At 53.5% G+C, this 19,102-nt stretch overlaps 10 protein-coding genes across 10 annotated transcripts, besides 14 other annotated features; all 10 read left to right on the top strand.

Annotated features, from left to right (window-relative positions):
• Window positions 1-307: 307 nt before the first annotated feature.
• On the top strand, window positions 308-685 carry TraAM80_06840 (uncharacterized protein; the record flags this gene model as incomplete). The annotated part of the gene is made up of 1 exon (XM_029383667.1): window positions 308-685. The coding sequence occupies one exon, from the start codon at window positions 308-310 to the stop codon at window positions 683-685; it is 378 nt and encodes a 125-aa protein (XP_029236472.1).
• A 197-nt stretch (window positions 686-882) lies between these two features.
• Window positions 883-901: a microsatellite.
• A 286-nt stretch (window positions 902-1,187) lies between these two features.
• Window positions 1,188-1,230: a microsatellite.
• Window positions 1,231-1,427: 197 nt separating this feature from the next.
• Window positions 1,428-1,470: a sequence feature (A-rich).
• A 375-nt stretch (window positions 1,471-1,845) lies between these two features.
• Window positions 1,846-1,866: a microsatellite.
• Window positions 1,867-2,158: 292 nt separating this feature from the next.
• TraAM80_06839 (uncharacterized protein) lies at window positions 2,159-3,730 on the top strand (the record flags this gene model as incomplete). The annotated part of the gene is made up of 1 exon (XM_029383666.1): window positions 2,159-3,730. The coding sequence occupies one exon, from the start codon at window positions 2,159-2,161 to the stop codon at window positions 3,728-3,730; it is 1,572 nt and encodes a 523-aa protein (XP_029236471.1).
• A 7-nt stretch (window positions 3,731-3,737) lies between these two features.
• Window positions 3,738-3,769: a microsatellite.
• Window positions 3,770-4,149: 380 nt separating this feature from the next.
• On the top strand, window positions 4,150-5,154 carry TraAM80_06838 (putative poly(A) polymerase; the record flags this gene model as incomplete). Its single annotated transcript, XM_029383665.1, has 1 exon — window positions 4,150-5,154. The coding sequence occupies one exon, from the start codon at window positions 4,150-4,152 to the stop codon at window positions 5,152-5,154; it is 1,005 nt and encodes a 334-aa protein (XP_029236470.1).
• Window positions 5,155-5,247: 93 nt separating this feature from the next.
• Window positions 5,248-5,278: a microsatellite.
• A 434-nt stretch (window positions 5,279-5,712) lies between these two features.
• On the top strand, window positions 5,713-6,888 carry TraAM80_06837 (mitochondrial edited mRNA stability factor 1; the record flags this gene model as incomplete). Its single annotated transcript, XM_029383664.1, has 1 exon — window positions 5,713-6,888. One exon carries the CDS (start codon window positions 5,713-5,715, stop codon window positions 6,886-6,888), a length of 1,176 nt encoding a protein of 391 aa, XP_029236469.1.
• A 96-nt stretch (window positions 6,889-6,984) lies between these two features.
• Window positions 6,985-7,026: a microsatellite.
• Window positions 7,027-7,407: 381 nt separating this feature from the next.
• Window positions 7,408-7,424: a microsatellite.
• A 158-nt stretch (window positions 7,425-7,582) lies between these two features.
• TraAM80_06836 (uncharacterized protein) lies at window positions 7,583-8,599 on the top strand (the record flags this gene model as incomplete). Its single annotated transcript, XM_029383663.1, has 1 exon — window positions 7,583-8,599. The coding sequence occupies one exon, from the start codon at window positions 7,583-7,585 to the stop codon at window positions 8,597-8,599; it is 1,017 nt and encodes a 338-aa protein (XP_029236468.1).
• Window positions 8,600-8,983: 384 nt separating this feature from the next.
• TraAM80_06835 (uncharacterized protein) lies at window positions 8,984-9,292 on the top strand (the record flags this gene model as incomplete). The annotated part of the gene is made up of 1 exon (XM_029383662.1): window positions 8,984-9,292. The coding sequence occupies one exon, from the start codon at window positions 8,984-8,986 to the stop codon at window positions 9,290-9,292; it is 309 nt and encodes a 102-aa protein (XP_029236467.1).
• Window positions 9,293-9,914: 622 nt separating this feature from the next.
• On the top strand, window positions 9,915-10,328 carry TraAM80_06834 (uncharacterized protein; the record flags this gene model as incomplete). The annotated part of the gene is made up of 1 exon (XM_029383661.1): window positions 9,915-10,328. One exon carries the CDS (start codon window positions 9,915-9,917, stop codon window positions 10,326-10,328), a length of 414 nt encoding a protein of 137 aa, XP_029236466.1.
• A 478-nt stretch (window positions 10,329-10,806) lies between these two features.
• Window positions 10,807-10,843: a microsatellite.
• Window positions 10,844-11,092: 249 nt separating this feature from the next.
• On the top strand, window positions 11,093-14,341 carry TraAM80_06833 (uncharacterized protein; the record flags this gene model as incomplete). The annotated part of the gene is made up of 1 exon (XM_029383660.1): window positions 11,093-14,341. The coding sequence occupies one exon, from the start codon at window positions 11,093-11,095 to the stop codon at window positions 14,339-14,341; it is 3,249 nt and encodes a 1,082-aa protein (XP_029236465.1).
• Window positions 14,342-15,003: 662 nt separating this feature from the next.
• Window positions 15,004-15,062: a sequence feature (A-rich).
• Window positions 15,063-15,854: 792 nt separating this feature from the next.
• Window positions 15,855-15,879: a microsatellite.
• Window positions 15,880-15,904: 25 nt separating this feature from the next.
• Window positions 15,905-15,968: a sequence feature (A-rich).
• Window positions 15,969-16,131: 163 nt separating this feature from the next.
• On the top strand, window positions 16,132-17,661 carry TraAM80_06832 (putative histone deacetylase; the record flags this gene model as incomplete). Its single annotated transcript, XM_029383659.1, has 1 exon — window positions 16,132-17,661. One exon carries the CDS (start codon window positions 16,132-16,134, stop codon window positions 17,659-17,661), a length of 1,530 nt encoding a protein of 509 aa, XP_029236464.1.
• A 203-nt stretch (window positions 17,662-17,864) lies between these two features.
• Window positions 17,865-17,904: a microsatellite.
• A 132-nt stretch (window positions 17,905-18,036) lies between these two features.
• Window positions 18,037-18,951, top strand: TraAM80_06831 (uncharacterized protein; the record flags this gene model as incomplete). The annotated part of the gene is made up of 1 exon (XM_029383658.1): window positions 18,037-18,951. One exon carries the CDS (start codon window positions 18,037-18,039, stop codon window positions 18,949-18,951), a length of 915 nt encoding a protein of 304 aa, XP_029236463.1.
• A 117-nt stretch (window positions 18,952-19,068) lies between these two features.
• Window positions 19,069-19,100: a microsatellite.
• Window positions 19,101-19,102: the final 2 nt, after the last annotated feature.

Here is a 19,102-nt window from a genome sequence, read left to right as displayed (position 1 = left end):
GTCTGTGGACTCACATGCATACGCATGTGCAATTGGATGCACGCTCTCACTTTGGTTTTCTCTTTGGCACCTTTCTTGTTTTTGTTTGTTGGCTTGTCCCGTATGAGTCCTTAAAGGGAATTTGAATTTAACAGTTGGACCTTGTCGGCCGCAGTGGCTTGCTTTTCTCGTGCCCTTTCAAGGAAGAAGCAAAAGTTGACATCTGCTTATTGCAATTAACACACATCGTGGCACGCCAGAGTCGAGCGGCGCCGCCAGCTGTGCCACAAACGGAGGAATTGAATAAGACTGAGCTCATATATCGGCGATGAGCGAAGTGCCTGAGGAGTTTACGGACTCGGCCGAAGAGTGGGAGGCGCCTGTGCAGGTTTACCCGGCGGAGGAGGACAAGCCGCGGCGAGCACAGCAGCTGCTCGAAACGCTGGACGGCGAAGAGCGCGAGTTGGCAGGGGAGGTGGTCCCTGTGGAGTTTTGCCTGCCCGACGGGAAGAAGGTTCGCCGTGACCATTTCATGGGGCAGACCGTCGCCTACCTCAAGGCGCAGCTGGAGGACATTGACGGTGTGCCGTACGAAGGGACAACGCTCTTTCTTGGCGACCGCCCACTTCTCGACCCGTTGTCCCTGAACGATTTGCCCTTCAAGGGTGGGGAGTGTAATTACGTCACAGTGCGTTTCTATGAGTAGGAGGACACGCACCCAAATGTGACTTTGCCTTTCCACGCTGTAGTTTATTTTTATTAATATTTTTGTTATTGCTGCTATGTTTTGATCGATTGACTGGTGGTGGTGGTGGTGGTTGTTGCAGGGGGGGGGGGATGTTCCTTTCTTTTTTCCCTTTCCCTCCCTGTTGATTTCCGGTCTCGACGGTATGTGCGCATCTGCCCTCCCCCCCCCCCCCCCTTTTTTTTTTTGCCTTCTCTCTCTCTGTGTGCGTGCATATGTGGTTGGGAGTACAGTGCTGCGGGTGGGGCGGTGGAAACCCTGTTACCCGCGGTGACGCATGAGAGGGGAAAGCGAGGAGCATCGGGCAAACAAAAAAGACGTATGTGGAAAGGCTTGGTGCTGTTTAAGACGGGTAGGGAATAAAACAAGAAAAAAGTGTGGGGAATGTGTGGATGTTAATACATCTTTGAGAACAGCGAAGGAAGAGATGATATAAGGAGTGCGTTTGTTTGCATCTGTGTATGGGGAGGTGTAGGAGAGGGAGGGATGGGGGGAGGGGAGGGGAGAAGGGAAAATGCGAAGAGGCGGGTATAAAAACATCCAGTTATTCGGAGAAGCGACGGTTTATTTAGATATCTTTATGTATTCTTCACTAATGCTTTTCTCTATGCCTCCCTCTGTCACCTGTCTCGCCGCCTCTTCTATACGCCCATGCGTGTTGCCTCCGGATTTCTCAGCCTCAATTGGGTGGTTCCACGTGTCATTTTTGTTTTTGTGTTTTCTATTTGGTTGATTTGTTGTTTTTGCGTGAAACTTGCAATGAAGTGTGCGTGGCAGCACCGCTGAACGTCAGCTTGACCGCGGCGCAGTAAAGGCTCTGCAACTTGCAGGGGGAAGTTGCTGGCGGCTGCGACGCCGATGCTGCGCGTCAAACTTGCGGGTTTGGCGGCGGGGGCCATCGCAACCTTCGCGCTTTATCATCAGCTCATCTACGTGAGAGTCATTGACATTCACGCGGCACACTCAAAGCGCCTGGAGGCCATTGGGCAGGAGCTCCTGCAGGCCTCTTGTGAGGTGTCGCAGCTCCAGTACGGCAGCAGCGATAGACGTGATTGAAGGGGCAAACATCGACTTCAAACGTGAAGACGGCATTGGCAGAAACAAACACTCCTTTCCTTTTGTATATATATATATATATATATGCGTTGTTGTTGTCTCCCTTTCCCCTTTTCTATGAGCTGCCCGCCACTGCTGTGCTGAAGAGAGCTGCATTTTTTTTGCACTTATTACTTGCCTTGGCCTGCGCTTCTTTTTTTTTTTGTCTTGCTCGCTCCTTCTTGCGGTGAAAGAGGGGACAAGAGAGAGGAAAACGAAAAAAAATAATAGTTTGTGAGTGCCGTAGGTGTGGGAAAATAGAGCAGAATTTATTCTGGCGGGGCTTGGACACACGGCGAGATTGCACAACGCCGTGAAACGTTAACTACGGGAAGAAGTATGACGACTTTGACGGCTGCAGCTCTGCTGCATAACACCGCCACTCGTGTGACGCTAGGGAATACGCCTTTGCACGCTGTGCCGGTGACGGTGGCACAGCAACTAAAGCCCCTGCTGGAATCCAGCACCTCACTGACTGCCTTCACGGTCCACACACAATTTACGCCTCCAGAATCCTTGCGGCTTCTGCTACTTGGAGCTTCGCGTTGCCGCAGTCTGCAGCATGTGCGACTGGTGGGGGGCATCAGTGTGCTGCAGTCAAAGATGTTGATGTCGGCTTTTATGCAATTTACGTTTGCCCGAAGAAACTCGAGGGCGACCTCGGCGGTGAGACCTGTCAAGAGTCCTGCAGAGCGTTGTCCGCGTACACCCTTCTCGAAGCGTCCATCACCGGCCCCCAAACTCCGCCGCAACGCTGCAGGGTGTGAAGCAGACATGTCCCGTAACGGATGCCACCCTGGTGGGTCCAGCAGGCTGCACTTGTATGCGCGGGCGAACTCGGAGACCTCTAGGTTGCCCTCACCACGGAAGACCTGGTTGAATGGAGTGCACATGGTACTAGACATGCATCATCTTGATGACGTCGTGGCAGGTTTTTTGCTGAAAGGGCTGGAGCGATCAGAACGCATCGTCGGTCTTGATCTCCACATTGCCCCGACCTCACAGGCCGCCACACGGGCCGCAGGGCGTATGTTGTCGCATGCAAATGCTATTGTTGCTCGCAATGCTCGACGAGTGCGTTACTTGCTATGCCAGAAGCCTCCAGGCGAGGCTGCTCCTGCGCCGCGTGCACATCAAAAAGAGAAGGTTCAATTGGTTTCGTATTCACCACTTTCAGAAGATGCTCCAAAAGCAGAATATCGAGAGGAGGAGAGAGCGGGGGAAGAAATCAGGAAGAATGAGGAGTGGAGAGGGGCAATTGCGGCTGTTCGACAGGAGCTATCGACGTTCGATTTGCATACGCTTCCACCACGACGCTATTCCCCGCCGCGTCTCTTATCGGGGGCTCCGCCGGACCCGCCTTTGCGGCCAATGCAGCCGCGTGTGGTGAATGCACGCCTCAGACTCTTCGGAAAAGCTGATGTGGAAACGGAGCACAGGCCACTGCATGACGAGCGGGGGGGACGGAAGGGGGAGGAGGAGACAGTTCATGACAATGGATGCTTCGTCTGCTTTGGAGAGGTGTCGCATACGCCAGAACAGGTACAAGCACCAAATACCCCACGAGATGCAAGACGTGGGCGTGAGGAGCAGCGAGGAGATGGATTGTTTGCATGCCCGACGCCAGGGGACTTCTTGGAGGCGACACAGGCGAGCCCATCCTTCTCACGCCACACACCGTGTTCACCGCCTTCCACAAGGAAGCAGTTGACGCAACACATTCGGTACCTCCACGGGTGCGTGCGAGACATCAACGGCGTTGTGGTGCGCTACGAGATGGCGAGTCGGGACTCCATACAGAGATTGGTCACCGATATGCGTGTGTTGGAGGAACGGTTTACAGAAGGGCTAACTTCCAAGCTAACCGACATTTTGGTGTCCTTGTCGGAGATGGAAAAACAGGTGGAGTGACACCGTTTTATTTATTTATTTATTATTATTATTATTTTTTTGTTTGTCGCGCATGTGTTGCGGCACAGAACCTCACTTAACAACCTACAGAGTCTCTTATATATTCTTCTGCTTTGTCTTTGTTTGTTTGTTTGTTTGTTTTTGGCTTAATCGTGGTTGAGATGTGTGTATGCGCCTCTGCGTGTATGTATGTCTGTGTGCTTATGACCGGAGGGGAGGAGTCACGTGCTGTCGCATTTTCGTTGGATTCCATCCGACGTCGTAGTTATATATGTATTATGTGTCTTTTGTGGCCGTTGCTGCCGTCGCCGTCATGTGCACCTGGCGCTGTGCGGGGATCTTTTTCCCGTATGCGTGTTTTTGTTTTGTTTTTTGTTGGGTTTCTGCGTGAAGGGTTTCTCGAGCAGCCAGAACGGCGGATGCCCCCAGCGGCTGCGGTTGTGGGGCGGAGCATCATGAAGGCTTTTCGGCACCTTGCCACGCAGGACCTGCACACGCGTCGTGTGGAGGAGGCGTACCGTGTCGTGGTGGAGTGCGTCACGGCGGTGGACCCGGCAATGCGGCTGTACATGTTTGGCTCCACTGCTGTTTACGGCGTGCACGAAAAGGGTAGCGACGTGGATTTTGTGGCGCTGAGCGAGACAGACGTGGAGGATGGGAAGGGCGAGGACGCCGCGACGCAGGTGGCGAAGGGGTTGCAGGCCGAGTTCCTAGGAAAACTGGCCAAAGTGGTGCGACAGAAGCACTTCTCCTGGAACGTGGAGGAGGTGCGACGCACACGCGTTCCGGTGATTCGTGTGAAGGGCGGGGGCGGTGTGGACTTTGACATTACCGCGAACCGACGCAACGGTGTGCGCAACAGCGCGCTGTTGCGGGCCTACTTTGAGCAGGATCCGCCGTGCCGTTGGCTGAGTATGGGGGTGAAGCGGTGGAGCAAGCGGGTGGGGTTAAACGCCTCTGTGGTTGGCGGTAGCATCACCTCCTACGGGTTCAACTTGATGGTGGTGTACTACCTGCTTCAGCGCGGGGCACTGCAGTTCATTCCCCCCACCGCCATTGACGTGGCGAAGGTGGCGCCGGTGCCGCCATACCTGCCGCTGGAGCCACCACAAAACGATGGGGTGGAACTGGGGGATCAGGTCTTAGATTTCCTGCAGTTTTACATGCATGAATTTGACGCGGCTCATCATGTTGTCTCACTGAGCCGCCCGGGCATCACAACGAAGGAGCAGTTGAACTGGACAAAGGATGCGGAGGATCGCGCCCGCATGAATGGCGAGAAGATTAACTACCAGTGGTGCATCGAGGACCCGTACGAGCTGAACCTGAACGTTGGAAGAAATGTGACGCCGCTGAAGCGTGACTTTCTTCGCAAGCACATGGATAAGGCGCGGGAAACGGCTCTTTTAACCTCTACCGAATAGCCGAGGGCGCCGGTCATTTTCTCTTCTTTATTCATCGTTACTCACATTTACGTTTTGGAGGTATCTGGGGGCCAGCTGCGGCAGCAAAGCCGAACACACCCACATACATACATGCATACACACAATATAAAACCAATGAGAGAAGCAGCAACGCCAACAACAACCTCAAGACGTCACTTCTTCCTTTTATATTGTGTCTTCCGTGGGTGTGTCTGAAGTGTTCCTTTGCCTCCAAACGGAGCTGCGTTTACTTTTTTAAAAAACATGTGTTTTTCTTTTCTCCTTTGCTTGTTGGTGCTGCCGTGTGTTGCATTCACCGCCCATTCAGCGGCGAGAGGAAGGCGTGGGGTGGGGTGGGGTGGGGGAGTATAGCGAGGCGAGACTCCCAATAGCGGCTCACGTGCGCGTAGTCAGCGGTGAGAGCGGAGGAGGGAAAAGAGAATAGGTGGGTGGGGGTGGGGTACAGAGAGCAACATACAGGACCGAAGGAAAGAAGGAGGGAAACACACATACACCTAAGACGAGAATCTATCTAGAATCACTTCATTGCAACTGCATATGCGACGCTGGTACTGCCTTCCACTTGTGCCTCTATGGGGGCTTGTTGGGCAGCGCGGAGTGTCGGGGGACGATCGCTCTGCTGATAGTAGCGCATTTCTCAGTGATGATGAGGCCTTGCACGGAGAGCTTGCCTCCATGCTAGAGACGGAGGGACACGCCGCCCCGTTGGACGCCATGCAGCAGCACCCATTAGAAGTCGCTGCAATGGGCAGCAGCACTGGCACCATTTACTTGGAGAAGCTTGCGCGTCCGCCTGCTCGTTTTGATCTTCTCACAAATTCTTTTGTATACAAATGGCAGACTAAGGCGGCATTGGCGCGCAAAGTGTCGGGCCCAATGCGGGAGTGGGCAGCTGAACTGAAGTATAGAACAGGGGTACATATGGAGTTGGAACCCACCTTCCCTGAGCGGATATCGGAGGATGCCACCGCCGGAGATGATAGTGAAGGAGGCGTCTATGAGAACGCCGATGATGTGGATATCACTGTGTACCTCTTTGGGTCTGAGCGTGGTATATTTAACTGTCATAAGTTGATGGAAGCGGCAATACAGCAGGATCCTGTGTATGTGCGTCTAGGTGTTTTTAGACGGGTGCCCAGCTCAAAGGAGGTTGAGTGGTTGATGCTGCGCCGCATCAATCGCGAGATGCGGCCACCGGACATCCCACCCATTTCGCTTAAACTTCCAGGAAAGTGGACACTGCTGTACGAACGCTACAAGGAGGCTGCTGTCCGCACGCTATGGGAGGAAACAGGAATTACCGTTGATCCCAACCATGTTTTCCCAACCGCGCAGCTGTACCAAACTTCTCCCAAGTACTACTGGCGTGTTCCGGTGCGTTACTTTGTGGCTGAAGTGCCACACGACGTGCGTGTGGAGGGACCACAGGTGGTGCCAACACAATACATGCGCAACTGGGACGGGCGCCTACTTCGCCAGTCTCCCGACCCCATTGACCGTGCTTGGGCGCAGCTGGCGGACCCCATCACGGGATGTGCATGGATGAAGGCCCCCATGATTGACGAGCTGCAGAAACCGCTTCGAGGTGAGATGTACATGGCCACGCGGTACACGCCACCGCCGTACTCCAATCTTCAGGATGTGGTGGGTCTTGGCGATGGCGACCAGGAGGCGCGAGCGACGGAAACTAGGGCCCCTCACCCTCCTGCATAGAAGTTTCTATTATTGAAGGATGAAGGTGACTGGAAAAAGGAACGACTGGAGGTGGTGCCGCTGTAGCGTCAGCTTTAGACGTACGGGATGAAGAGCAGAGGAAAGAGAAAAGTAAATGAGAGAGGAGAAAGAAAAGAGGTGGAGCCGCGTCCACAATACGAAGAATGGAAACCGAAAGAGGAGAGAAGCAGACAGCAACACGTGGCTGAGAGGGGCAGAGGAGTCGCTTGGGGTGTGAAGAGAAGGTCTGGGCCAACGCATCTCTCCTTGTAGCGGCAAAGCAAAAAAAAAAAAAAGGAGAGTGCAGAATAACCGGAGAAAAAGAAAAAAAAAGTGGAAAGGAAGCTGGTAAACGGGAATAACGGAGAGGGGGGGTGAGCGTGTCTGTTAATGAATGCGGTGGGCGGTGTGGCTTCTCTTCCACCAGCGGTATTCCTCGCGGCCTGCGAGTGCCGGCTACTTCGTATTTTCCTGTTGGTGTGTCACACGCTAACCGTCTGTGTGTGTGTGTGCGGGACCGAGAGAGAGAGAGAGAGGCGTGCGGGTCCGTCGTTTACCTGCTGCAGGGCTGAGGCGAAGCAAAGACCTCCACTCTCTCGTTTCGCTCTCTTTTTTCTTACATGACTGCCGTTACAATAAAATAAAATATATGCACACATAATCACACGAAACAGAAGAAAAAAAAAGAGGGAAGATGCCACCGCCGAGGCGGAAAGGTCCACGTGGTGGCACCAGAGACATAAAACGCGGCGTGGACTTTGAGGGGTTTTACGCCGGGGTTTACGGCACACGGTGGCCTGCGCTTCGGAAGGCATTGACGGCGGCGGCCCCGCAGAAGGTGGTGCTGTGGAACCGCTTTTGTCAGTTACCCTTTGAGCAGGTAATGGCCAACATGAAGCGCGTAGACGACGCGTCACTGCTGCAGGTGTTTCGGAGCCAAGATGCATGTGAGGTGGCGCCACCCGTCAGTGACGAGTTCAATGTGAAGGCGTACTACTTGCTCGATTACGCCTCGACGCTGGTGGTGGAGCAGTTGGAGGTCAATGCCTTTGATCACGTGCTTGACATGTGCGCAGCCCTTGGCGGGAAGTCGATTGGAATTGCGCAGTTTCTCTCCGCCGACGGGACACTGACGGCAAACGAGCCGCAGTATGACCGTTGCGCCCGACTACGACGCAGCATTCGGGAGTACGTTCCGTCGAATTACGTGCCTGTGATCATTACCCAACGCAGTACCGAGGTGTGGTATGCGCCGTCAATGTACCACCGCGTGCTCGTTGATGCCCCGTGTTCTGCTGAGCGGAATCTCCTGCAGCGCGCCGGCGCTGCCCCCGTCAGTTCCAAAGTCTGGACGGAACAGAGCTCGCTGGAGCTGCGCCGCAGACAATGCGTGACACTGCTGCGAGCCGTGGAGACCTGTCGCCCTGGTGGCCGTGTCGTGTACAGCACCTGTTCCATTTCCCCCTTGGAGAATGACGGTGTTGTGGAGGAAGTGCTGCGGCGAACCCGTTGCCAGGTGGAGGTGCAGGCACCGACGCTGCGCAGTATCGGTGAGAAGACGCGCTACGGCCATATTGTGCTCCCGGACACTGCTGGGGGGTTGGGCCCGATGTTTTGTTGCGTGATTCACAAAGTATCTGACAGGCGCGAGGAAAGCGACAGCGATGACGAGGAGGACAACAACTGTGAGAGTGACAACAACGAGGATTAATAACACTGCATTGTGGCGTGCAAGCACGAGTAAAAGTTAGGGACAGGAGGTCCCCACACACATGCATGCGCGGGTGGAGGGAGTTTCTCCCACTTTCTTGCCTCGCTTTCTCTTTCGGGTCCTTTGAGCGAGGGAGTGCAAGGACGTGTTACCACCCGAACTGTTTGAACATCTTTTGATCGTTGCACGCATCCTTTCTTTCTTGCCTTCTCCTTTTTTTTTCACCGCTTCTCTTTCCTTTGATGCATGCTTGCAGCAGGAGGTTGAGAGTTCTCTTTCCCCTCCCCAACTTGCCGCTCTTTTTAGCACTCATCTCGTGTTAGTCGTTGTGCCACGTTTGAGTTTTGTGCTATTCATGACGAGGGGCTGGCACGCCGGGTGTGCATGAGGTGTTGGTCACCATGGCGGCGCGTGGCAGAAGCAGCAGCAACGGCAACCATTCACCGCCAGCAGTTTCTCACAGGCGGCATCTCCGAACGCCGGGCCACGGCGGGTGGGTCACATGGCGTTGCGAAGTATTGTCTTCCGCTTAGGCGTCCTCTGCACTTTTTTGAGAAGGGGATACAGTTGAGTGCATTTGCCGCGAAGAAGGTAAAGGACACGATGATGGGGCCGTGCGCAGCGCCGGAGCTGACGCGTTGCTTCACGAGGATGCCACACGCCACGCGGCCTGCCACTGTCACCACATGCTGAAGTCGTTTCGTGCGGAGCGGCGGAAGTGGAGAAGGGCGAACGAGTTGTCCTTTGACGACCTCTTACGTGTGATGGAGTACGTATTCTTTGTCACCCTCTTGCTACACCTTACCGTCTCTCTGTGAGACGGCGGGCAAGTACTGCGAGACGCTGATTGACGCCACCGTGTCCTGTACAATATTTTTCTCCAAGGGTGCCGATAAACTAAATTGTGCGGATGTGCTTCCTCATGAGTGTGCGAAAAGTGCAGGTACCAAGTTGGGGTCTGCGCCCAACAGGGAGAGCGTAGAGGCGAGAGACGAAACATGAACTCACTGCACTGGGCGGCGGTGCACTTTATCCGCGGTGCCTGCATTTGGGGCCTTCTGGATCACACAGAGCCCTTGCTTGACATGAAACGTACCATGAAGTCATACACTAGGATGCTACAAACATTTGCCAGTGTCACCCGTGAGTGCATTGCGGGGGTGGGGGGTGGGGGCATCTATTGACAGCAGATCTAAACTTTTTGGCGTGCCTGGACACACGAGAGGGAGCTGAAAAGTGGCTTGGTCCTGCAGCCAATCCTGTTTCGTCTTCTACAAACATCTCCACGTGTGTTGAAAAGAATTCTGTGGAAGAAATGTTTCAGTTTGCTCAGCAGCGCCATTTACAGCTTTTTCCACTTGTGTGGATGGCTTTACTGTGTCGTCACTCGGCCACACTTGAGATGCCACAGGGTTTTCACTCTGTGCGGCACGCTTTGCTGCGTGCACTGCCTCTTTTTCAACAAGAGGCGGGGGCGGGCACTGCACTGAGGCTCATTGTGCGGTGCTGCTACTTTCCATCATCATTCCTAAAGACAAGTTCTCTGGAGATGGGCGTTTTGCTCGACCAAATGAAGCGCCATGGGGTGGTTTCCTCGTCAGAACGCGTGCGCAGCGAAATACTACACGAGCGGATGTGTACAGAGGCCCCGGAAGAATCGACACCGGCGGTGAAGACTGTCCGCGGGGCGTACATGGCGTTTCGTAACATTCCACTGTGCGCCTTTTAGGTGATGGGAAAAACATATACCGCCACAAGCGATGATGAGGCTTTTTTGCATGAGCTCCTGATTCATACCCTGACGCAGTGGCTGTTTTATCTGTCGCAGAGAACAGTGTCTAGCAGGGAGATTGAAGAGCTTTCTGTTATCCGCGCAGTATGTAGCGTCATTGTTTGACGCCATTAAGCGACATTAGAGGGATCAGCAGAGCGCGGGTGCCGCTGTACTTATTATTGAGGCAACCTTTCGTGCCTTTGATGTGCGCGTGACTGCCTTTGCACGGAGTGCGACATGCTGGGGGGCAGGACGCTGGATCAGCTAGTGGAGTTTGATCGCCTCCTTGACCGTGTGCTTCAGGGTGGGGTGGGGGGCTGTGTGCCTGGGATGTACGAAACGAACAGACACCAGTGGATTTGCGGCACGCAGCGGAGCAGGTCTTGTAACACGGCATGGATCATGGTATCTCTCCCTTTTTGCATCTCTCTGAAGGAGGAGGAGGAGGAGGAGGAGGGTGCATGAGGAGGGCGGTTATCGTTTGCGCACTATTTTTCTTCCTGCGGTGGTTGTGGAGCACACAACAGCGTGTTTTTTCCCTGACTTTCTCCCCCTCTCTCTTTTTCTCTTACTGTACTGCTTGTCTCTTATGGGCGTGTATTTTTTAAGCCTTTTTTTTTCTTTCTGCTTCTCTTGCTCCAGGTGAATAACGCTCACTCCGGCTCTTGCAGGGTTTCCAAGGGAGACAGAAGGGAGGGAGTAAGGAGTGCACGGTGCGCATGCGCGTCTGGACGCAGACACCGGTCGCTGCGCGGCATCCCACAGGGTTTGCCGTGCACAACTTGTCGAGCGACGCCGAAAAGATGTCGGCATCACCACCAGACGCGGGTGGAAACCGAGAGCGAGAGGCGGAGATAGAACAGCTGCATCAGTTAGTAGGGGCGGCGGCGGGGCTTGTCTTCAAGCAGCGCCTGGCCATCCATCGCATGAATTGCGGCTCGCTTCCGTCTGGAAAGGAACACCGACCCTTGCACACATCTGTGAGTAGGGGGGATGCCTGCAATGTTGCGTTACAGCGGCTGGCAGATCTGGAGGATCATTTGTCGCAGGAAACGAGTCGTTGTATTCGTTTTTCGAATGTAACAGCTCTTCACTTCCTCAACGCGAAACACTATTCACGTGCGCTGCAGATTCTACTTAGAGAGGAGGCCATGACACAGAGGGGGGCCGGAAAGTGGTTTCCCTTCTTTAGCACCACGGAATCTATTGAGATGGATGTTAGGAACTTTGTTCAGTCGATGGAGGACCATCACGGCGGGGATAAGGGGTGTATGCAGGAGATATTTGTTCCTTTCTTCACCAAGCGTCATGAGAAGATGCGGCAGCTTGCCTTCGCCGTGGTCAACAATAACATTGGGTTATACCACTTCAAGCTTGCAGAGTACGAGCTGGCGGTGCGGCGCATGTCCCATGCGCTTCACTTAGAGGAGGCGTTAGGGGTTGAAACCATTGGGGTGACGTACTTTAACCTAGCCCAGGCGCAGTACGAATGTGGTAATGTGGAGGAAGCCTTGACAGCCATCTCGTTGGCGGAGGAGGCGATTGAGAGGCGCATCTACGAGTCCGAAACCCAAATGAATAGTCTTCACCGTATTGCCAAGCACGGCTGCGATGATGGCGGTGGTAGTGCCAGCATTGTTCCAGGGCTAGAGCGACGAAGGCTTGACGTGCACATTAGCTGGCGTGAAAGTGTGTGCCTGCTCTCACGTGTGTTGGAGGCCCACGGAAGGTGGCTGCAGAGTAGTACCGCCTACAAGGCTGCCATACATCGTTTTGAGCAGAGCGATAGGTGGCTCTCGTCTGTAAAGCGGCTAAGTGCGGAGGAGAATAAGTGGCGTCAGGAACTGCGGCAGCGCATACAGGAATGCAAGCGTGCGCAGCGACACAGCTGCTGTCATCCCAAGTCAACAGCATTGTACTCCTCCCCACTCCCTAGCAGATCTTCCGCTCACCCGCGCAGCATCATCGTCACGACGACGCTTCCACGTCGTATTGAGATTACAACCTGTGCGACACCGTTTGACAATTTTGCCAAGCTGAATGAGAAGGAGGATGAGGAAAATAGAGTAGCAGGGGTCGACCTGCGACACCCACTGAGGCAGCGGCGGCAGCAGCTGAAGCAGCATCAACATCAGGGGCAAAAGAAGCAAAACGAAAGACGTGTGAAGCCGGGCCACAAGGATGTGTACGACTTCTCAAATATCTCCCCTACAGCTGCCGCTGCGGAGCTGCCTCACTGCCGCAACATGCCGCGCCGCCCAGCGTGGGATTCAGACACGCATGTTGTTCACCGTGACTCAATACGACGCCGCACGGCGACACCGACTGCAAGTTCTCTGACGCACACGAATTCGGAGACCAGGACCTCCTCGCGGTTAACCTCCACTGCACATACGCCGTTCTCACGGGGAGCTAAGAGCGGGCGTGAGACCTCAGGAAGGCCGACGTTATCGAGTGAAATGGAACTGACGCCATCAGATGTACAGCGGAGACAACGGTCAAGCCAGGCGGAGGCGTGCACGCCACTGCATAGACCGCAATCGGGTCACCATGCCGTGGCACGCCGTGCCTGGGATTTAAACAATAGCGATGAGTTATCGCCACCGACGACTTCCACGTCGGAAAGGAAGGTGTGTGCCCCTTCGCTGGGGAGATGCATACATGTCCTGCAGGCCTTTGCCCGGGCACGGCTCTCATTGTTTGAGAGGGAGTGGCGGAGGCTTCCCTGTGGAACGGGATTAGTCTCGTCTCAAAACCATTCCTATTTTTTAAATTATTCCTTATCTTCCTTCTCATCGTGCAGCGACGCGATGCTCAACACTGACGGCGCACTGTGCCTTGCGAAAGCTGGTGACTGTGTCTTGAAGAACGGCGGGGCTTCCGTGAGGACGGCGCCTGTTCATAGTACGAGGCCGCCACGTGCAGCTGCGATCCTTTTGGCTTTTTTGTCGGCTCGGCGTTCAGCCTCGCTTGCGTGTCAGCGGCGCATCGAGCAACAGTACGCGAGAGTGATGGAAAGGGTTCTGCAGCAATACACCGCTTGTGCCGCGTCTTCTTTGCCTACGACAGCGAGGATGCAGATGCTGCGTGGTTCAGAACGAAACCGAACTTGGGCAGAGGTGCAGCCGCAGGTTACCAATGGAAGTTACGCAGCTTTCCCTCCGCACCGGGGGGAGAGTTCCCCAAATAGGAATGATAAGACGCGTCTAGGAAGTGGGGGAAGTATGGCTTCCAGCGAGGATAACACGAACTGTGCACACCTCGCCGAAGGCAGATTTTGTCGCAGGTACAGCTCGCTTCTGCGCATGCTTCCGCATGGGGGAGAACCCCCCAACACTTCGCTTGACGCCATCACGGTGGCGAACAATCACTTGAATGGGGATGCAACGTCGGTAAACACACGCAGTACCGGGCCGCACGTTTACTCAAGCAGTTCCGCCACGCCTCCCGTGTCGGAGGACTTAGCCATTCGAAACGGCGGGGTGGAAGATTTTTCCACATCCTCATGGTGCTCGCGACGACGTTCAGACTTCTCCAGCACGCCGCTGTCGGAAACAAATCCACAGAAAGCGAACCGCCACCCGCATATTCTTTCCCTGCCGCGTGATGAGAATGCGGGGATTGTGAGGTGCGGCCACACCGACCTGCCAACGGCAGATGTCTTTAGCAATGACGTTCAAAATCAGCTTCCGCCACGTCACCCCGTGGCTAGGCGGCTGCCGTTTTTGTCGTGGGAGAGTGCCAACGGTGCTGCCTACACCACAGCAGGGATTCTTCGGCAACGACTTCTGAGAACGGAGGCCGCCACCATAATTCAAGTGGCCTGGCGCAATTGGAGAGAACGACGACGCATGGACGCGGTGCGAAAATTGAAGGATTTACATAGCTACAGTAAATTACAGCTGGGTTTGCGTTCACGTGACCCATCGGAGAAGACTAATAATAGAAGTCTACTGAGGCGATTGTGATGAAGGTGGCTCTTCCTTCTTGCTAATGTGGTTGATAGAACCCCCTTGGAAACTCAGGAGGGGAGGAGGATGCAACAGATATCATGGCAAAGCGGCCACGGGGTACGATGCCCTTACCCCACTTATTACACTCAATTAACCGCGTACGTAATAATCATACGTGTACGCATATTGCACATGTATGTCGTGTGTGGTTTGTATGGTTTCCGGACGAGGATGACAATATAGAAGCGAGGCAATTTTCCCTCACAGTTCCGTCTTTTTTAGGTCAACAAGGCCGGTGATGTTTTGTTTTGTGCATATTATTATATAATGCACTTCTCGTTCTTGTGTGCCCGCATTCTCGATCTCTCTGCAAACATATATATGGGAGAGGGAGGTGCCACTGTTCGCCTGCATACAACACCATGCGCCTTGATTATTCTTCATAGTTTTCCTTCTTTTGTCTGTTGTTGTTTGAAACGTTTTTCCAGCGCTGTTTGTTTCGTACCGATTTTTTTCTGCTTCTTTTTTCATTGTGTATGTCTAGGGAAGTTCAACATCAACACGATGAGGATATGGGGTGAGGGTGGCGGCACATACATGGGCTTGATGATAGAAACTTGTGGAAGGAGTCTGCGACGAGGTGAGTCTAAATACGTGGACAAGTTCCTTCCCACCCCCTTTTTTTTCTTTTTTACCTTTTTCTGTTTCTTTACGGACTTTTTGCTTGTTGCTCTTTCCCAGGATACCGCGTTGGGAGGCGGCGCAAGTTCAGTTTTCGTTTTGTGTCTTTTCTCCCCTCTTCACCCCAGCCTCTGATGCCCTCCGTGCGGAGGGGTTTGGCCGTTCCCCCCTACTAAAGACCAACACTTCGCACGTTGAAAACCAAAGTCCAGCAGCCACTCATTGTGTTACGACCGGATTCTTTTTTCTTTTGTCTTGTTTTTGTTTGGCGTGTAGAGGGTTGCCATGTCTTGTCCAAACCTGGAATTGTGTAGGCACTTAAACAAACTGTGATATTTTTTTTTTTTTTGCAGGAGGGGTCGCCTTGGGCCTGGTCCAGGCAGCATTTTCTCTTCTTATGGTCTGTCGTGTACACGAGCCTCTGAGCCCACAGACGCGGTGATGCACAACCCCTTCACTGTCTTGCGCTTTCGACGTTGTTGACGCCAGCTGTGTGGGTGCGCTGCCTCTGTGAGAGTGACGGATACATCAGGTTGGACAGCACGACTCGAACTTTTAATGCGTGAGAGTGCCGTGGTGGTCTTAAAGTGGATGAAGGCGTTGTGCCGTCGTTTTTGTCGAGGAAGCAGAGGCGGAATAACGTTGGGGAACTATCTTACTCTGCGTGTGTAATCCTGCTTTGCTTACACCTGTGGACGGACATGCATTGACAGTGGAGGGCACACTGTCGGATCGTGGCTCCTTTCACTAGTGAGGTGTAAGGTGGTGTGGCCGCGCGGATCCAATCCTTCAGCCATCCGCGGTTGTGAGGAGAAGCAACGGAGTTGTTTGCCTGCGTCTCTGGCTCTTATTATTATTATTATTATTATTATCCGTCTCATGAAGCTCTTATTACTATTTTGGGTCTGGCTTTTATTTTTTCTATTGCTTTTATTTTTGTCTTTGTTTCTTATGCTGTTTTGATGTTTCACTCCCTTTTGATTTGACCACTATCGGTCGCTCGAATTTAACGCTGCGGCAAGCCTTTGTAAGTGGAGGCGCATACCTCCACTAAAGGCAGCCGCATCGTGCCATCACAGTGCAGACCGGCTACGCGGGTTCTCCACTTTTTGTTTTTGTGCTGCATGGCGGAGGCGCATATGCCATCCCGCGCCGCGCCGCATCCGCGACGACCACCCCCGGTGGTAATTGTCGTGGGTCACGACATCGATGCCTCCGCTATGCCCCTCACGTATGAGCGAAACCGGTTTCTGATAGACATGCTGCGCCACTACGCCTGCCCCGCCTTTCTTCAGAGGGCAGTCGGTGATGCCACGGATGCGGCCTCAAGCGATGTGTTTGAATGGGTGTCCGACCCCCTTCCCGTGGTAGGTGTGGAGGAGATGGCGGCATTTCATGACGAGGCATACCTACGGTATTTAGCTATCCGCGAGACCTTGTCAGAGTTGGATGAGCGGGCCGCATCTTCTAAGCGTTTGAGGGCGGGGGAAATTCAGCCCCCCGTTTCAAGAAAAACTTTTGCACAGCTTAGACCCTTGCCGCGTATGCTGCCTGATCTCGTGCCTATTTCAACAGATGAGGAATATGGCCTTACCGACGACAACGCCCCTTTTGTAGGCATGTGGAGAACTATTCAATCCACAGTGTCAGGTACTCTTTTAGCTGCTCGTTTGTTGGCTCACTCCAGCCTTTTTGCCGCGATTCACTGGTTTGGTGGGAGAAATCATGCCAAACAACGTACTGCGGGGGGATTTTGCTTTGTAAATGATGTGGTTCTTGGGGTTATGGAGCTGCAAAAGTCACTTGCTCCAGCTAGGAATCGTATTCTTGTGGTGGACGTGGATGCACATCATGGCGACGGCACACAAGCGGCGTTTGTGCACGATAATTCCGTCTTGACCTTATCCATGCACGCACACGGAGTTGGGATTTTTCCTGGAACGGGCGGACTCGAGGAGATTGGTGCTGGGCTTGGGCGTGGCTTCACGATGAACATTCCATTGCCAGCAGGTGCCACAGATGCCATTGCCGTGCCATTGGCTCATCGAGCTATTTATGCAGCGTTTAAAAAGCTGGGTGTGTCTCTGGGTGCGGTTGTTATTGTTTGTGGTTCAGACGCTCTTAGCGGGGATCCGCTGGGCGCTCTCAATCTCACGATTGGTGGAATGCAAAGTATTATTCGAACGCTGCTCCAGGAGGCGGCCAACCGCTTCCTCAAGGTTCTTCTCCTTGGTGGGGGCGGCTACGTGGATGCGAGTTGTGCCCGTCTTGCGGGAGTAATCACGAGGGATGTGCTCAGCTGTGCGGCGGCACTGCGCGTGGGCAATAAAGACTACTTTGAGGACTCGACCAATCTATTGATTAATCTCAGCGTGGCTGTCCCTGAAACTTGTGAGAACTTTGCTCGCTACGGGCCGTCGTTCCTCATGCATGGTCTTCCGCCTGCTCACGTGCGCAGAATACATCACATACCGTGCGACTCCCCTCTGTTTAGGCGTATGCAGCGGGTGGCGGAAAAGAAGGCCTTGCGGTGTCGCAGAAGGGACGAGGAGGAGGAAGAAGAAGAGGAAGAGGAAGAGGAAGAGGAGGAGAAGAGGAAGAGGAAGAGGAAGAGGAGAGGAGGAAGAGGAAGAGGAAGAGGAAGAGGAGGATGAAGAGGAGGAGCGGGAGGGGGGGGAGGAGGAGGAAGTATGAATGCGTTTCAAGTACATCATACTATCCTTGCTTTTGTCGATCTCTTGCTCTTTGCTTGCATAGTTTGTAACCCACGATTTTATGGAATGTTTACATGGGAGCTTGATGGGGGAACCCCTGGACTTTCCTACAACTGACTCCGGAGACAGGGAATTCTCACACCTTGTTTTTGTTTTTGTTGTTTTGTTGTTATTGTTGTTGTTTCCACACATGCCGCTGCATCTCTTCCAAATAGTTTGGTTTGCTCATGCTTTTTTGCTTTGGTAAACTGCTTTTCTCATCTCTACTCTTTCCTTTCTGTTTATTTCTCCGCATGTTTGGGTGCTAAAGTTAGAATGCTGAGTGCGAGGGCGATAACAAGTGAGTTTGTATCTGTGTTTCAGGACATGACTATCCGGGTTGGTGTCTCGTTTGACCTGCTGGGCACCTTAGTGGACGTGTGCCCCTCCTCGGGGCATCAGTACGCCACTGACCTTGTTCGCTTCCTAGCAGTGAAGGGGTTGGACTCTCCGTCAATCAACGTGGACATGTTGGAAGAGGCCTCCTCTAAATGCTTGAGGGCAGAGCTTAGAAAAGACCGTGCGAAGTGGGAAACCCAAAACTTGGGAGCTGCAAAAGAGATGCCCATTGGGGGTGTTACGAAGGAATCTGTACTTGAATTTTGGAGTCGTGTTGTCGATGCAACGTTTACTGCTGACGGGTCCTTCTGCAACAATGACGAGACTGTCATGGCCATCATACAAGAGGCACACAATACGGCGGAGTGGGAGGAATTTCTCAAGAGTGTGGTGCAACGCTTTGCCACACCGGAGCCATACGGTTGGCTTCCTGAGGCGCTTCCAACACTTAAGGCGCTGAAGCAGTGGCGGGAAACGAAGCTTCCACTCGGCATTGAATGTGACCCTCCGACGGTGCTGACGAACTCGGACTACCGGTTAGTTTCCGTGATTCGTGAGATGGTGCAGCGTGACGGCGAGGAGGCGTTGCTTGGCCCCGTCCTTTCTGCGGACAATATTGGTGTGGGCAAGCCTTCCCCTCGTGGCCTTGAGCTGGCGCGAACTCTGTCTCGCGTCACATCCAAGAGCCACTGGATTCATGTGGGCGACACATCGGAGGACCGAGTCGCAGCTGAGCGGGCAGGGTGTCATTTTGTCTCCTGTTTGTCCACGAAGGGCCCGGTTTGGGAAGAGCTGCGGGCAAAGCTGGAGGAGGTTTGTAACGTTATGCAGCGTTCTTCGTCTCCTGCTTGATTCCAAAAAATTGTATATATGTATTTATGTTTTGTTTTTCACGGTTTTTTTTATTATTGACATTGTCACTGTGGGTTGGGCGGTGGGGTTGCTGCCCGGCATCTTTTTAATTTTTCTTATATATATATATATATATATATATATATATAGT

Source organism: Trypanosoma rangeli, assembly GCF_003719475.1.
Source record: "Trypanosoma rangeli strain AM80 chromosome Unknown Tra_15.4_contig_00261, whole genome shotgun sequence".
NCBI classification, from domain to species: domain Eukaryota; phylum Euglenozoa; class Kinetoplastea; order Trypanosomatida; family Trypanosomatidae; genus Trypanosoma; species Trypanosoma rangeli.
This window is presented reverse-complemented; position numbering and strand designations above follow the sequence as displayed.